The sequence below is a fragment of the Podarcis cretensis genome, assembly GCF_951804945.1.
Source record: "Podarcis cretensis genome assembly, chromosome: 7".
Taxonomy (NCBI): Eukaryota; Metazoa; Chordata; class Lepidosauria; order Squamata; family Lacertidae; genus Podarcis; species Podarcis cretensis.
The window spans coordinates 93,316,735-93,334,642 of record NC_137176.1 but is presented as its reverse complement, the minus strand read 5'-3'; the positions used below and the strand labels follow the sequence as shown (position 1 = coordinate 93,334,642).

Below are 17,908 nucleotides of genomic sequence, written 5' to 3'. Positions count from 1 at the left end.
CTTAATCTCAGAGCTGTGGATTTGAGTCTCGCTTTGGGTGAAAGATTCCTGCATTGCAGACATAGCTGTCAACTTTTCCCTTTTCTTGCGAGGAATCCTATTCGGAATAAGGGAATTTCCCTTAAAAAATGGGAAACATTGACAGCTATGATTGCAGAGGGTTGGACTAGATGGCATTCGTGGTTGGTCCTTTCTGTGGTTCTGCGATTCTCCCAGTCCCTGCTGCCGCAACGCTCCAGAGCCAATATGGTTTTGAAAGTAGACCCATCTACCTCCTCTTGAATCTCAGCTCCTCTGGTTAAATGTGGCCTCCACAGAACAACCCAAGAAATCAGTGCTCTTCTGGTGTTACTGGACAGCAGCACCCTTCATGGCTGACCACTGGCCATGCTGCCTGAGGCTGATGGGAGCTGGAGTCTAGAGGACCTCAGGTACCCTCCGAATATGTGGAGGCAATGCTGAGCTCCGAGGCAGGAATGGGAACGCAGGGGGAGCACAGAGCACAACTTTCTACTGAGTCAGATCATTGCTCCATCTAGCTCAGCACTGGCAGCACTGGTTGTGTGGAGAGTTCCCGTCCACCCCCCCAGTGGAAATAATGACACATGACACAATTATTAAGGTTAATGGGCTAAATAAGGCCACAGCTTTATTGGTTACAGGTGATGAGCGGTATTGGCTTAGGCATTGGTCCTAAGCGACTATATCCGACTCCAGCCCATCTGCTTGAAGTCCGGGAAGGGTTAACCACCAGTAGGGGGAGTCCTGTTCAACTAGGAACTCCCCCAGGGTCACCGATAGGGGGCCTGCCTTAGGCCTTCGCCTCCATAGGCTTCGGACAGGGCCACGCCCCCCGGAATCTTTTATCGGACTACCCTTCAATATGCGGGTCACCTGATGGCGCTACCTCCCCTCTTCCAACTACAGAGCAATACCAATGCCTAACCGCCAATACCCAGAAAGTTGTGACGATTTGCTACGAGGTAGGCGAAAACCAAGTGGCTGGTGCCAATTTGCCAAGTGGAAAAATTCCTACCAGGCCCCTCAATGGCGACCAACCGAGGTCTATAGCAAGGTCAAGGAATGGAAACCTTAAAGGGCGGGAGGGTGGGAAAAGCAGGAACAGCTGGCAGGTGGCAAAGAGGGAGATCCCTGGCCGCGTCCTGCCTTAAATAGGGCAGCCCACGCCCCCTGAGCCAGCCGATTGGCCGGCCAGGGGGTGATGCGGCCGGAAATCCCCCCAATCGTGCAATCCCCACCTCCTCCGTAGGGCGGAAGTGGCTTTGGCAGCAGCCAAATTCCAGGATTTCAGAGCAGGAGCCTCTCTCAGCCCTTCTTGGAGATGCGGTCAGGACTCGAACCCGGGACCTTCTGCATGCAAGGAAGATGGTCTGCCACTGAGCTACCTCTGAGTGATGGGAGGAGGAAGGGGCTGATGGGAGGGTGGCAATTGGGGAGGGAAGGTGGGGCAAGCGAGGATTAGTGGTGGGTGATGGAGACCCTGCATAGGAAACCAAGCCAAGCACTCCAGGCGCAGAGTCTCCTACCTCACTTTGGGGTCTTCTTCCCACGCAGGAACGGGGAGGACTGGCGCTCAGACCGGCTCATCCTCAACAAAGAGGTGATCAGCCCCGTGGGCACCCGAAAGTTCCTGCCCTTCCTCAACACGGTGGCCGAGGACTTTGCTGAGTCCATACATCGGCAGATCAGGAAGAATGCACGGCGCTCGCTCACGGTTGACCTCCACCGCGACCTCTTTCGCTTCACCCTGGAAGGTACGCGCCTTTTTTTTGGGGGGGGGGGAGTTCTTCTCCCTCCTCTTCTTACTTGTGTAAGAATGCAAATACCTATTTCAGCAGAGTTGAAAAATCACCACCCACCTGCAGCTTATCTCTAGAAGCCTTCACTGGCTCCCGGTGGAGTCCAGGGTCAGCTTTAAGGTGCTGGTTTTGACCTTTAAAGCCCTATGCGGCCTAGGACCCTCGTACCCACAGGACCGCCTCTCCTGGTATGTCCCACGGAGCACCTTAAGGTCCACAAATAACAACACTTTGGAGGTCCCAAGTTGCAAGGTGGTTAGATTGGTCTCAACTAGGGCCAGGGCCTTTTCAGTACTGGCCCCGACTTGGTGGAACACTCTGTCACAAGAGACCAGGGCCCTGCGGGACTTGACATCTTTCCGCAGGGCCTGCAAGACAGAGCTGTTCCGCCTGGCCTTTGGTTTGGACTCAGTCTGACCTTTATGTTTCCCTCCCCTTAGGTTTTGACTTTTAAAATGAGGCTGCATTTTAAATTGCATTTTAACCTGTATTTTAAATTGTCCCCCCACCCCCCGCCCATTATGTTTTTATTGTGATTTTACTGGTGTTAGCCTCCCTGGCTGGGGAGAGCGGGGTATATATAAAAATTATTATTATTATTTATTATTTAGGACAAGGTTGCATAACCTTCTGGAATAAATACGATATCCATGGATGCTTTAGGTTACTTTTATCCCATTTAAGTTTTTCTCTTAACAAAGACTGTTTAGGTAAACAAGAAAAATACAAGCTTGACAGTTTACTCACTTTTAAAGTTTTGCCAGGTTTCAATATATTCAATGATGAAAATCAGGCAGCCAATAATCCTTAAAAGTTACAAAAATCCGTGGTCCGGTTCAACTAGTATTCACAAGTATTGCTGCCTTTGGCAAATCCTGGCCATCGTGGCTCAAAGCCATTGAACGCCATCTCCTCCATGAATTTCCCCCGTCCTCTTTTAAAGTCATCCAGGTTGATGGCCATCAATGCCTCCTGTGGGAGAGAGTTCCACAGGAATATTCCCCTGGAATATTGCCTAGGATTCAAAACTTTGTGGAGGAGGATGCTCCTTCCTTCCTTCCTTCCTTCCTTCCTTCCTTCCTTCCTTCCTTCCTTCCTTCCTTCCTTTGGGATGAGAGTGCATCTGGAAAGACCCCACTCCCCCTCCTGTGACATCTAACCTCCAATCTTCCTCCAATCCCGGCAGCCAGCAGCTACGCCTTGTATGGGCAGCGCCTGGGCCTCCTGGACGAGAATCCCAATCCAGAGTCCCAGCACTTCATCGACACCGTGGAGACCATGCTGCACACCACCTTGCCCCTCCTCTTCCTGCCGCCCGGGGTCATGCGCTGGGTGAACAACAAGCTCTGGCGAGATCACATGGAGGCCTGGGACGCCATCTTTAAGCACGGTGAGCCCCAGATCCCTGGTAGGGGGGAGAGGGGAGAGGACCATGGGGCAGTGGCCACCCTGTACCCACTGGGGTGCAAAGGAGCGGCTGAGCTGCATGGCTTGGTCTGAGTGGGTGGCAAGGCAAGCTCCATTCACCTTTGAGCTGGAATTAAGCATGCACGGAGCATGCGTTGTCTGGAGCAGGAATGTGACACAGTCCTGGGCCTGCGTGAGTTGGCCTTAGATGGACCAGTCGAAGGCTGGCAGTGGGCATTGGACAAGGGACATTTGGTGGCAATGGAGACAGAGAGGCTAGTTGCAGAGGCTGCGGTTGCTGAAGATAACCAGAGTACAGTCATACATAGAATCATAGAGTTGGAAGAGACCACAAGGGCCATCGAGTCCAACCCCCTGCCAAGCAGGAAACACCATCAGAGCACTCCTGACATATGGTTGTCAAGCCTCTGCTTAAAGACCTCCAAAGAAGGAGACTCCACCACACTCCTTGGCAGCAAATTCCACGGTCGAACAGCTCTTACTGTCAGGAAGTTCTTCCTAATGTTTAGGTGGAATCTTCTTTCCACCTTCTTTCTACCTCATGTTACGTTTGTTTCAAGTTGCGCGTTTTCAGGTTGCATCCTGCGGCGACCCGGAAGTACCGGATACTTCCGGGTTTCGCCACTCACGCATGCGCAGACGCACAAAATGACATCATGCACATGCGCAGAAGCGGTGAATCGCAACCCGCATGTGCGCAGATGCGCAGACATGGGTTGCATTCTATTCAGGTTGCAAACGGGCCTCCGGAACAGATCCCATTTGCAACCAGAGGTACCACTATATGTGCCACCAGGCAGGTGGGGTCTCAGCCAGGGTACCAGATGGAGCTGGTAGACAGCCACCCTGGACGCCGTATTAACCTGCACCTCCACAGACTGCTGTGAGTCCAAGATGACCCCCAGACTATACACCTGGTCCTTCAGGGGCACAGTTACCCCACTTAGTACCAGGGATCTAACAGGCACAGTTTAATGGGCAGGGAGTTCCCGCCCTCCAAAGAAGCAGAAGGAGAGAAGGAAGAAATAATAAGGCTAAAGATACAAAATAATAATAATAATAATAATAATAATAATAATAATAATAATATTTCCCCAGCCACTCTGGGCGGCTTCCAACAAAGATTAAAAATACAATAAAATGTCACACATTAAAAACTTCCCTAAACAGGGCTGCCTTCAGATGTCTTCTGAATGTCAGGTAGTTGTTTGTCTCTCTGACATCTGATGGGAGGGTGTTCCACAGGGCGGGCGCCACTACCGAGAAGGCCCTCTGCCTGGTTCCCTGTAGCTTTGCTTCTCGCAATGAGGGAACCGCCAGAAGGCCCTTGGCGCTGGACCTCAGTGTCCGGGCAGAATGATGGGGGTGGAGACGCTCCTTCAGGTCTACTGGGCTGAGGCCATTTAGGGCTTTAAAGGTCAGCACCAACACTTTGAATTGTGTTCAGAAATGTACTGGAAGCCAATGCAGATCTCTCAGGACCGGTGTTATGTGGTCTCGGCGGCCGCTCCCAGTCACCAGTCTAGCTGCCGCATTCTGGATTAGTTGTAGCTTCCAGGTCACCTTCAAAGGTAGCCCCACGTAGAGTGCATTGCAGTAGTCCAAGCGGGAGATAACTAGAGCATGCACCACTCTGGTGAGACAGTCCGCGGGCAGATAGGGTCTCAGCCTGCGTACCAGGTGGAGTTGGTAGACAGCTGCCCTGGATACAGAATTGACCTGCGCCTCCATGGGCAGCTGTGAGTCCAAAATGACTCCCAGGCTGTGCACCTGGTTCTTCAGGGGCACAGTTGCCCCATTCAGGACCAGGCAGTGGAGGCCTGAAGCTTGATCTTCTTAGCTTCCCTTAACTTCCAGGAGATCGGGTGCTGCCAACACACTGGTGCCCATCTCTGTTGAGTGAGGAGGCCCCTCACTCGTTCTCTCTTGCTGGGAACTGGAACCATCTCATTCCTCATTTTGGTACCTGTTCAGCAACAGCCATGGCCTTGGAGCTCCTGGGGTCCCAGTGTGCTATGTATGTCCATGGGTGCCTTTGGGGGCCTGGATTCAGTTAGTGCTCAGCCAACCCCACTTGCCTGCCTCCCATCTTTCCTGCAGCCAGTCCAGAGAGTGGCGTTTCCTGTCTGCTTCCTCCCTCCCCCCCCCCCAGTCTCAGCGGTGCTCCTTTTGGAACCCACCGTGGATGAGGATGGGGGCAAAACTTGGCTGGAGTCGGCCCTGCCTTCCATTGTCTCTGGCACCACCTGCTGTTGGGCTCCCTGCCTGCCACCCCTGGCCTGGATGTGGGCTTCTTTCTAAGGCTGAGAGTGGGGCGCTTCTCACTGCGCCTGGACCTGATCCCCACCTCTCTCCCCTTGCTTCTGCAGCGGACAAGTGCATACAGAATATCTACCAGGAGTTTTGCCTGGGGCAGCCCCGCAAGTATTCGGGGATCATGGCCGAGCTGCTTCTGCAGGAGGAGATGCCCCTCGACTCCATCAAGGCCAACATGACGGAGCTCACGGCTGGCAGCGTGGACACGGTGGGTGAGCCCCACCCCATAAACAGATCAGGAAGATCAGACCAGGCCAAACCATGGGTGGTGCTTGAGCTTAGTCTCGGCCACGTTGACCGGCAGCAGTGGGTCTCCTGGGTGAGATGGGAGATATGGCCCAGCCTTAACTGGAGAGCCTGGGACCTCCTGTAAGGCCTGCCCCCTGCTTTGCTGGCTTATTCCCACCTGGCCAGCCCCCCACTGACTGCTTCCAGCTACGAAAACGGTTGCTGTGGAAGGTGCCACAGTCCATGTCACTGTTAGTCTGGAAGAGCAGAAGGCTGAGACTATTAAACTGGCTTCAGTGGGTTTTGTCAATGTGTCCTGATGATGATGATGATGATGATTTATATACTGCCCTATAACCAGAGGTCTCGAGGCGGTTCACAGAAAAGATCAACATAAAAATGAATGATAGTATTACAATATATAAACAGGTATGAGGAAGAAAATAATTTAATGTGGAGTGTATGAAGACTCGGAGATTCAATTTGAACAACATGGAAATTACATTACTGAAGAGATATTATGGCTTTATACATTGAAAGCTGCTCATCCCTACCAATAATAATAATAATGATAATAATGATAATAATGATAACAATGATGATGATGATGATGATGATGATAATAATAATAATAATAATAATAATAATAATAATAATAATAATAATAATTTATACCCCGCCCATCTGGCTGGGTTTCCCCAGCCACTCTGGGCGGCTTCCAACAGAATATTAAAATACAATAGTCATGAAATACAATTACATGAAGGTGTTGAATAGTGACATTTCATGTGGTTTTCATTCCTCTTTTTGTAACAATGAGTGTAGCAGCAGCATTTGCACTTAGGAAGGCCACAATCCTTATTATATATTCCTAGTTGTAACCTCCATGGAACACAATGGCCAGAATCGGATTATTTGCATGTTGTCTTGCTGAAACATGAATAAGACTTCTGGACACACATGCCACCTACTCTTCCCTTTGTGCAAGACAACCAACAAATTAGGAAGTTTTCCGTTAACTATGGTTTCCTATTATGCTAAAGTAGGGGTTGTCTTTGAAGACAGTTCAGAAACAGCAGTGGGTGCAGAATCTGGCAACCAAATTGCTGACCAGACAGTCTGAATATGTAACACTAGTTCTAGCACAACTGCATGTTTGAGTTGTTTAGTCGTTTAGTCGTGTCCGCCTCTTGGTGACCCCCTGGACCAGAGCACGCCAGGGACTCCTGTCTTCCACTGCCTCCCGCAGTTTGGTCAAATTCATGCTGGTAGCTTCGAGAACACTGTCCCACCATCTCGTCCTCCGTCGTCCCCTTCTCCTTGTGCCCTCCATGTTTCCCAACATCAGGGTCTTTTCCAGGGAGTCTTCTCTTCTCATGAGGTGGCCAAAGTCTTGGAGCCTCAGCTTCAGGATCTGTCCTTCCAGTGAGCACTCAGGGCTGATTTCCTTCAGAATGGAGAGGTTTGATCTTCTTGCAGTCCACGGGACTCTCCAGAGTCTCCTCCAGCACCAGAATTCAAAAGCATCCATTCTTCGGCGATAGAAACTGCCAATATTGTCATGCCTTTAGAACCGTGGTTCCCAACGTGGGTGGTAGTGCCCCCTGCTGGTGATTCCTGGGTTGGGGGTGCACTAAGAGGCAAGTGGGCAGCAGGGGCCACTGGAGGTGTAAATGACTATCTGAAAAGCTGGTGGATTAGCTGAATGCCAGCTGTGCTAGTGGTGAACAAGCACTCGCAGCCCCCCATCACATGTCGGCAAGCAGAGAGGTGAGGCCACATCAATCTAAGAACTCTCCCATTTTGCCAAGTCACCTGCATGGAGATGTCTTTGGGCCAGCAGGTAGAAGGCAAAGGTAAAGGACCCCTGGATGGTTAAGTCCAGTCAAAGGCGACTATGGGGTTGCGGCGCTCATCTCATTTTGAGGCTGAGGGAGACGGCGTTTGTCCACAGACAGCTTTCCAGGTCATGTGGCCAGCAGGACTAAACCGCTTCTGGCACAACAGAACACGGTGATGGAAACCAGAGCTCACGGAAACGCTGTTTACCTTCCTGCCGCAGCTTTACCTATTTATCTACTTGCACTGGTGTGCTTTCGAACTGCTAGGTTGGCAGGAGCTGGGACAGAGCAATGGGAGCTCATTCTTGTTGTGGGGATTCAAACCACCGACCTTCCAATCAGGAAGCCCAAGAGGCTCAGTGGTTTAGACTTTGTTGTTGTTTAGTCGTTTAGTGGTGTCCACCTCTTCATGAAACCACGGACCAGAGCACGCCAGGCCCTCCTGTCTTCCACTGCCTCCTGCAGTTTGGTCAAACTCATGTTCGTAGCTTCGAGAACACTGTCCCACCATCTCGTCCTCTGTCGTCCCCTTCTCCTTGTGCCCTCCATCTTTCCCAGCATCAGGGTCTTTTCCAGGGAGTCTTCTCTTCTCATGAGGTGGCCAAAGTCTTGGAGCCTCAGCTTCAGGATCTGTCCTTCCAGTGAGCACTCAGGGTTGATTTCCTTCAGAATGAAGAGGTTTGATCTTCTTGCAGTCCATGGGACTCTCAAGAGTCTCCTCCAGCACCAGAATTCAAAAGCATCCATTCTTCGACGATCAGCCTTCTCACTTCCATACATCACTACTGGGATAACCATGGCTTTAACTATACAGACCTTTGTTGGCAAGGTGATGTCTCTGCTTTTTAAGATGCTATCTAGGTTTGCCATTTCTTTTCTCCCAAGAAGCAGGCAATCTTTTAATTTTGTGACTACTGTCACCATCTGCAGTGATGATGGAGCCCAAGAAAGTAAAATCTCTCACTGCCTCCATTTCTTCCCCTTCTATTTGCCAGGAGGTGATGGGCCCAGTGGCCATGATCTTTGTTTTTTTGATGTTGAGCTTCAGACCATATTTCGCGCTCTCCTCTTTCATCCTCATTAAAAGGTTCTTTAATAACTCCTCACTTTCTGCCACCAAGGTTGTGTCATCTGTATATCTGAGGTTGTTGATATTTCTTCCGGCAATCTTAATTCCGGCTTGGGATTCATCCATCCCAGCTTCCCCTTATTTGGGGGAGGGGGGAACACAGTCCAAGGAGGTTCTTCCTCCCTTGACTCCCTCCCTCTCTCTCTCCCTCCAGACAGCCATGCCCCTGCTCTTCACCCTCTTTGAGCTGGCCCGCAACCCACAAGTCCAGACAGCCCTCCGGGAAGAGGTCAAGGCTGCTGCGGTCTCATCCAGGGAGCTCTCCAAGGTGATGAATGACATGCCCTTGCTCAAGGGTGCAATCAAGGAGACGCTGAGGTAAGGAGAGCAGGATGGGTGCCATGCCTGGCGAGGAAATGGGTCCCACAAGATGGCTGGGGGGGGCAGGGCAGATGAAAACCATGAGTTTGGGATTAGACTTGGAAGCTCATGGAAGAGGAATTAACAATGAGCCTCATGAAGAATGGCTTTCCTGAAACAACTACTGGTGGTACTAATCTGGGATAGCTCAGTCGGTAGAACATGAGACTCTTAACCCCAGGGTTGTGGGTTCAAGCCCCATGTTGGCCCAAATATTCCTGCCTGAGACTGAGAATAAGGATGGATAATATTGAATTTGAAAAATAGCTGCAAATGCAAAGACATGAATGAGGACGGTTATCTCTAGACATCTGGAACATGGGGAGACCCATTTATTTATAATTGGAATATATAATTGGTGTATTGTGGTTATTGTAATGTGGATTTGATTTAATTTGTCATTAATTGGTAGATTGTTATTGAAAATGAATAATTTTTTAAATAAAAAAAATATTCCTGCCTCACAGGGGGTTGGACTAGATGACCCTCGGGGTCCCTTCCAAGTCTACATTCTGTGATGCTATTGTTCTCCACTTCCTCCACTTTCTTTGGGAAGCCACAACGACATCCTTCTCTTGCAGGCTCTACCCTGTGGGGATTACAGTGCAGCGCTACCCAATGAGGGATGTGGTGCTTCAGAACTACTGTGTGCCAGCTGGGGTAAGTGTCCTTTGCAGATTCCCTTCGCCACCCCCAGCCCCCTTCCCATCAGCCAGGATCCTCGTTGTTCTTGTCTGGAGCTCGCCCTGCACTCGAGTAGGACCCTGGCAGAGACACATGCCCACCTGGCATGTTCTCTCCCTCCTGGTGAATAGTTCGGGAGCTTCATTAGCGTTCTTCAGCCCAAACATCACAGTGACTGATGCCAACCGACACCGGCACACTTAGGGATCCACAGAGTTGGCGCAGTTCGCGTGACAGACCTCAGCATTTTGGCTAATCTACTTTATTTACATCTAAACACACACGGAGCACTGCAACATGGCTCCCTCTCTCTCTAGCATCAGACAGCAAAGAGAAAAAGAACAAAGGACAACAGTCCCTCTTCATGGAACACAGTAACACAAACATCCCGTCTCCATCACTTCCCACTCTGTGGAATGAAAACATACACCATCATGTGATAGACAACAATCCCATGACTGCAGACACGGGGAATGAATCTTCAACAGTTCTATCCCCCATCAGAGACATTGTGATCAAGGCTGCCTTGGCCCAGACCATTCCTGTCCCTGCAGAAGGACCATCGGTCAGTGGCGCCATTTCTGGCTTCTACCAACTAAAAGCAGATTTGGGTGGCAGAGTGATGGGAAAGACCCTTCTCTGCCTGAGACCCTGACATCATCATCATCATCATCATCATCATCATCATCATCATCATAATTTATTATTTGTACCCTGCCCATCTGGCTGGGTTTCCCCAGCCACTCTGGGCGGCTTCCACAGAAACCAAAAATACAGTAAAATCACACATTAAAAACTTCCCTGAACAGGGCTGCCTTCAGATGTCTTCTGAATGTCAGGTAGTTGTTTATCGCTTTGACATCTGATGGGAGGGTGTTCCACAGGGCAGGCGCCACTACCGAGAAGGCCCTCTGCCTGGTTCCCTGCCGCTTTGCTTCTCGCAGGGAGGGAACCGCCAGAAGGCCCTCGGCGCTGGACCTCAGTGTCCGGGCAGAATGATGGGGGTGGAGACGCTCCTTCAGATATACTGGACCGAGGCCGTTTAGGGCTTTAAAGGTCAACACCATCACTTTGAATTGTGTTCGGAAACATACTGGGAGCCAATGTAGGTCTTTCAAGACCGGTGTTATGTGGTCTCGGCGGCCGCTCCCAGTCACCAGTCTAGCTGCCGCATTCTGGATTAGTTGTAGTTTCCGAGTCACCTTCAAAGGTAGCCCCACGTAGAGTGCATTGCAGTAGTCCAAGCGGGAGATAACCAGAGCATGCACCACTCTGGCGAGACAATTTTCGGGCAGGGATGGTCTCAGCCTGTGTACAAGATGGAGCTGGTCAGCAGCTGCCCTGGACACAGAATTGACCTGCGCCTCCATGGACAGCTGTGAGTCTAAAATGACTCCCAGGTTGCGCACCTGGTCTTTCAGGGGCACAGTTACCCCATTCAGGACCAGGGAGTCCTCCACACCAGCCCGGCCCCTGTCCCCCAAAAACAGTACTTCTGTCTTGTCAGGATTCAACCTCAATCCATTAGCCACAATCCATCCTCCAACCGCCTCCAGACACTCACACAGGACCTTCACCGCCTTCACTGGTTCTGATTTAAAAGAGAGGTAGAGCTGGGTATCATCCGCATACTGATGAACACCCAGCCCAAACCTCCTGATGATCTCTCCCAGCGGCTGCATGTAAATGTTGAAAAGCATGGGGGAGAGGACAGAACCCTGAGGCACCCCACAAGTGAGAGCCCAGGGGTCTGAACACTCATCCCCCACCACCACTTTCTGAACACGGCCCAGGAGGAAGGAGCGGAACCACTGTATGACAGTGCCCCCAGCTCCCAGCCCCTCTAGACGGTCCAGAAGGATGTTATGGTCGATTGTATCAAAGGCCGCTGAGAGATCCAGCAGAACTAGGAAGCAGCTCTCACCTTTGTCCCTAGCCCGCCGGAGATCATCAACCAGCACGACCAAGGCAGTTTCAGTCCCATGATGAGGCCTGAATCCCGATTGGAAGGGATCCAAATGGTCCACTTCTTCCAGGCGTGCCTGGAGTTGTTCAGCAACCATGCGCTCAATCACCTTGCCCAAGAATGGAAGATTTGAGACTGGGCGATAGTTGGCCATACTGGCCGGGTCTAAAGATGTTTTTTTAAGAAGCGGTTTAATGACTGCCTCTTTCAGCAGATCTGGGAATGTTCCCTCACAGAGGGAAGCATTCACCACCCCGCAGAGCCCATCACCCAGCCAGGATGGGCAAGGATCAAGGAGACAGGTGGTTGGTTTCACGCGTCCAAGCAGCCTGTCCACATCCTCAGGGGTAACGGATTGAAATTGATTCCATGCAACTTGACCAGACAGGGCTCTAGCACTTTCCCGCCCCAGCCCTGCCCCAGCCCTGCTCCCACGGTGGTGTCTAGCTCCTTCCGAATATGAGTGATTTTATCTGCAAAAAACTTTGCAAAATCGTTGCAGGAGATCTTGGGGTGTTTACAAGGCCCCGGTGGTAAAGGTGGTTCCGTTAAATTGCGGACCACCTGAAAGAGTCTCTTGCTAGTATTTTCTGCAGATGCAATAGAGGCGGTGAAGAAAGTCTTCTTCGCCGTCGCTATCGCCACTTGGTAGGCTCGACGTTGAGCTCTAACCTGTGTCCGGTCAGATTCTGAGTGATTTTCTGCCATCGGCGCTCTAGCCGTCTCAGCGATTGTTTCATCGCCCTCAGCTCCGAAGAAAACCACAGGGCTGTCCGGGCTCCATGCAATCGGAGAGGGCGCTTCGGAGCCAAACAGTCAATAGCTTGGGATAAAGCATCCCCTTCCAGTCTCTGGAAATCATTTGGATCCATTAAGTGGTGGGAGCAGACCATCCAAATTGGTCCCACCTCCCTGCAGAGGGGAAGGGTCGCGGAGAAGTCCAGTTGCACCAGGAAGTGATCTGACCATGGCACTTCTTTTGTTTCACTTTTACTTAGTGTCAGATCACCCACGTCACTAGAGGTGAACACCAGGTCTAAGGCATGTCCATGACTATGAGTTGGGCCAAACTTATTCAGGGACAGCCCCATGGAGGCCATGCTTTGCACGAAGTCCCGAGCGGCCCCTTGTAAGGTCGTGTCGGCATGGATGTTAAAATCCCCTAGGACAACCAAACTAGGTGTCTCCAGGAGAAAATTCGCCACGACCTGAAGCAGCTCGGGCAGGGAATCCTTGGTGCAGCAGGGAGGTCGGTACACTAAAAGGAATCCTGTACTGCCCCTATTGCCCAACTTCCAGAACATGCACTCAGAAAACCGATCTTCCCAGTAGGACGCCTGGTGCAAGCTAGTGACTTCCTAAAAATCACTGCAACCCCCCTCACCACCCACATGACCTGGGTTGCTGTGCATAAGAGAAACCTGGTAGGCAAGCAGCGGCAAGGACAGGCCCATCTGCTTCCTCCAACCAGGTCTCTGTCACACATGCCAGGTCAAATCCTCCATCCACAATCAGGTCGTGGATGGCAGTGGTTTTATTTATCATTGACCTGGCATTACACAGCAACACCTTCAGGTCATGTGGGTTTCCCCTGTTGATTCCAGTATCCATCCGGTCAAGGCCAGACCCGGAGGCAGGGAAAGTCTTCAAACAATGACTAAACCTGCCTCCTTGGTAATGACATGATCTGGTCTTAGTGTAATTCCTCCTCCTGCCCATGATCACCGAGATCGGATGTCCCATCGGATGTTCCCCCCCTGTGGAACCTGCCCCAGCCATCGTTTTGGCTGGGGCCCCACTCCCAGGCAGCCCTGATCCTGCCCCTTAAAAACAAAACACAAACTATACAGAACCAATAAAACAACAACAAAAAAGGAACAGAACAATTACAGTGGTTTTCCGTTTTGGAGGCGCTTCGCAAAACGAATTTCCCTATGGGCTTGCTTCGCAAGACGAAATGTCTTGTGAGTTTTTCTGACTTTATTTTCCTTCCCCCCCCTTTTCTAAGCCGCTAAGCCGCTTATCTGCTTATCCGCTAAGCTGATAAGCCACTAAAAGCCACTAAGCCGCTAATAGCGCTAATCCGCTAAGCCATCAATGGGCTTGCTTCGCAAGACGAAAAAACCGCTAGACTAAGAGAATCGCGGAACGGATTCTTTTCGTCTTGCGAGGCACCACTGTATACTAAAATTAATCCCCCACCAAATATCCCACCCACCCACCCCCAACAAAGCAAAAAAGGGAAAAAAGAAATAAAAATTTAAAATGCCACCGACTGCTTGAGGACATTTTAGACACATTAACCACTTGGAACCGGGAAGCAATGGCAGAACACTTCCCACACTTCCCCAAAAGTTTGTTCCAAATAAGGGCCTGGGCCCCGCCCCCTGGGCCAGTTGGAAAACGCCCTGGAAGGGAGCAGGCCCTGCAGTCCTCACCCAGCCGATGGTCCCAGTCAGAGTAGGCAAGAGAAGAGATGTGGAGCTTCAGCATGGAGAGAGGGGAAATATAAGAGTTTTCCTCCCTCTCTTCTAATGCTAGAACTCACAGGCATCCCATGGAGCTGAATGCTGGGAGATTCAGGACGGACAAACAAAATTCCTTCTGACAGTGCATAGTTATCCTTATGGCACTTCCTTCCACAGGGGGTGGGAGTGGCCCCCATCCTGGATGGCTTTAAAAGAGGATTAGGCAAGTTCATGGAGGAGAAGAGGGCTATTGATGGCCAACAGCCCTGATGGCTGTGCTCTGCTCCAACAGCCAGAGGCAGCCATGCTTCTGAATCGCAGTTGATGGACACCGCAGGAGAGGAGATGGCTGCTCTTGTGCTCGGATCCTGCTTGCACATTTCCCACAATGGGCATCTGGTTGGCCACTATGAGAACAGGAGGCTGGGCTCAATGGGCCATTGGTCTGATCCTGCAGGCTCTTACATTCTTAATGCCTTCTTGGCTTTGCAATAGGATCTTTCAGCCTTATGTCTGCCTGGTGGATTGGGTGAGAAGAAGTCCTTTTGGTACACCCAGACAGGCAATCCGGATGTCCCTGAGAATGCACAGGGCAGCAGGGCTCCAAAAGATGCTCCAAAAGGGGACGAGGCGAACCTGCCTCCTTCTCTGAGCTACCTGTCTACCCCCCCAAACCTGGACCTAGCTGTTGGTGGTGGGAAGGGTGATCATCTCCCCAAGATGAAGTTTCATGTCCTTAGTCCTGGCAACTGGGTGGAGAATTAGGGCAAATATATATATATATATATATATAAGGGATGCGGGTGGTGCTGTCAGTTAAACCACAGAACCTAGGGATTGCCGATCAGAAGGTTGGCGGTTCGAATCCCTGCAACGGGGTGAGCTCCCATTGCTCGGTCCCTGCTCCTGCCAACCTAGCAGTTTGAAAGCACGTCAAAGTGCAAGTAGATAAATAGGTACCGCTCCGGCGGGAAGGTAAACGGTGTTTCCGTGCACTGCTCTGGTTCGCCAGAAGCAGCTTAGTCATGCTGGCCACATGACCCAGAAGCTGTACACTGGCTCCCTCGGCCCATAGAGCGAGATGAGTGCCGCAACCCCAGAGTTGGTCACTACTGGACCTAATGGTCAGGGGTCCCTTTACCAAATCTGTGTGGAGTTTTGATCAATGATGGGCTGGGGGAAGTGAGCACTTAGCAGCCTGGAACGAACTTTTGTTGGAGGGACTGAAAGTCCAGGGTGAACGTCCAAGCGTGCCACCACCTTTGGAAGCTCCAGAGCTTGATTTCATCCCACCAAGGATGTTGCCCCGGAGCCACCACTCAAGACTGTGTTCCTTCCCTTGCAGACCTTGTGTCAGGTGGGGCTCTATGCCATGGGCCGGAGCCCGGAGGTCTTCAGGGACCCTGAGCGCTACGACCCCAGCCGCTGGACTGGCAAAGAGGACAACAGCTTCAAGGCGCTGGCCTTTGGCTTCGGGTCACGGCAGTGCATCGGGCGTCGCCTGGCGGAGGCAGAAATGACCCTCTTCCTCATGCATGTGAGTTGTGGGGTTGCGGGTCTGGGAGTTGGAAGCAATTTTCTGCCTGGCATCTTGGGAGGCGCCACAATGTGGGGGTGCACACATGACCCTTTGCTCAATGCCTTTGTACCTCTCTTGTGGAGTCCGTGTACATAGGTGTTGCCCACAGTTAGCCACAGGCCACTGGTCCCCTCTGAAATATTGTGTTTTGGGGTGCCTCCCCCAAAGCCGATTTCACTCTGACTTCAAAACTGTTGAAATCCCAGGTGCCCACGGTGGAATGGTTTCCTGGGGGTGGCACCCCATGCTTGATGTTGGGGGTGGGTAGGTGGGTATCACGGAGGAGCTTCCTCACCCACTGCAACCGTATCCATGGCTACATAGAAGTAATCCCTATTGGATTCACTGGGGCTTACTCCTTGGCATGGACCCAACTATTTTGTGACTGGCGCCCACTGCGCTTGTTCAAAATGCACACACGGGCTCAGAAAGGTTGGTGGTCAACAACCATACAATAAATAAGTAAAATAACCAAGCAAGTATTAGAAATCACCCCAGAATTGGCCTTACTAAACATCTTCCAAGACAACAATGCCCACTTACACCACAAAGAACTCATAACCCACCTACTTTCAGCAGCCAGAAACACCATAACCAGACACTGGAGAGACCTGTCAGGAGTAAGCATGGACCAATGGGACCAAGTAGTATGGGAAACAGCCCTACTAGAAAAATTAACCAATAAACTGAAACTGACACGGGGAAAAACAGAAGAAGACGCTTTCACCCTGGTGTGGCTCCCCTTTATCACATACACAGCCCAACAAGACAATGACAAAAATCCACCAACAGCATACAAATCAATATGGCTAACCTGATCCAAAACACCCACCCACCCCACTCACACACGAAAACAAAGATCACCACAGCCAACCACAAATGAGCAGCCACACCCTCGGCCAACCCCAACCTCTCTCACCACCAAAGGAACACAAGCGAACAGCAGAGAACCTGCACAAGCAACGCTGACACCAGAACCCTACATATAGTAAGTAAAATAGAAACATCGCCACCCGACCCCCCCATTTCCCTCCCTCTTTTCCCCTTTTCTTCCTAATGCCTCAACAAATGAAACTGATTTGTAAAAACGTTACATGGAAAAAAAATACGAGAGAGAGACATTGCAAACACTTTTGTAAATCAAGAAAATCTTTAATAAAAATAAGAAAGGTTGGTGGTCCCTGTTTTCAGGCAATGGTGGGGAGCGAAGGGGGGTCCCTTGCCATCCACTTGAGGAACACCCACCCCAGCATACCTGCAGTCTCACACGGGTTGTGCTTCTGGTTTCAGATTCTGCGCAACTTCAAGATTGATACCGTCTCCAAGGCAGACCTCAAGACCGTCTATGGCTTCATCCTCATGCCAGAGAAGCCCCCTCTGCTCACCTTCCGGCCCATCGACTAGGGCACCAGCCCCCTCAGCCCCTTTCTCTCCCTCTGGACCATGGAAGGGGCCCATCACTTGGGGGCGCAGACATCCTGACACCCCTTCCTTTCTCTCTGGCCATCTTGCTGCCTTCCTTCCCTCCCCTTTGGGCTCCAACAGACATTCTTTCTGGCACTCCTCATGTGATTTTATCCCAACCGTACCCCAAGGCTGGTAGAAAATTGCAGGCTGCATTGAAACTCGGAAAGCTGGAGAAAGAAGCCAATAACAGGTGACTACTAGCCCAGGCCAAGCCTTGGGAGAGGTTCTGTTCTTGTAATAGAACAAGACAGTGGATGCTCGGGTTGCAAACGTGATCCGTGCGGGAGGAACGCTCGCAACCCGCAGCACCGCGTCTGCGCACGTGCGGGTTGCGATTCTGCACATGCACAAAACGCGATTGAGCGCTTCTGCGCATGCGCGACCGCCAAAACCCGGAAGTAACCTGTTCCAGTACTTCCGGGTTTCGGTGGGTCCATAACCCAAAAAAACGCAAGCTGAAGTGTCTGTAACCCGAGGTATGACTGTAATGGCTCAACCCATTGGGATGGCAAAACAAAACAAAACAAACAAATAAATAAATAAAATCCTTCCAGTAGCACCTTAAGAGACCAACTAAGTTAGTAATTGGTATGAGCTTTCGTGTGCATGCACACTTCTTCAG

The 17,908-nt window shown here is 51.1% G+C and overlaps 1 protein-coding gene across 1 annotated transcript in view; it reads left to right on the top strand.

Annotated features, from left to right (window-relative positions):
* Nucleotides 1-17,908, top strand: part of LOC307220429 (cytochrome P450 11B, mitochondrial-like) — a 20,529-nt gene extending 2,621 nt beyond the window's left edge. Inside the window, 7 exon segments of the mRNA XM_079984402.1 lie at nt 1,576-1,775; nt 3,007-3,210; nt 5,618-5,772; nt 8,917-9,080; nt 9,704-9,782; nt 15,586-15,777; nt 17,110-17,908. Coding sequence (XP_079840528.1) covers nt 1,576-1,775; nt 3,007-3,210; nt 5,618-5,772; nt 8,917-9,080; nt 9,704-9,782; nt 15,586-15,777; nt 17,110-17,223 — 1,108 coding nt within the window. The 3' untranslated portion in view covers nt 17,224-17,908.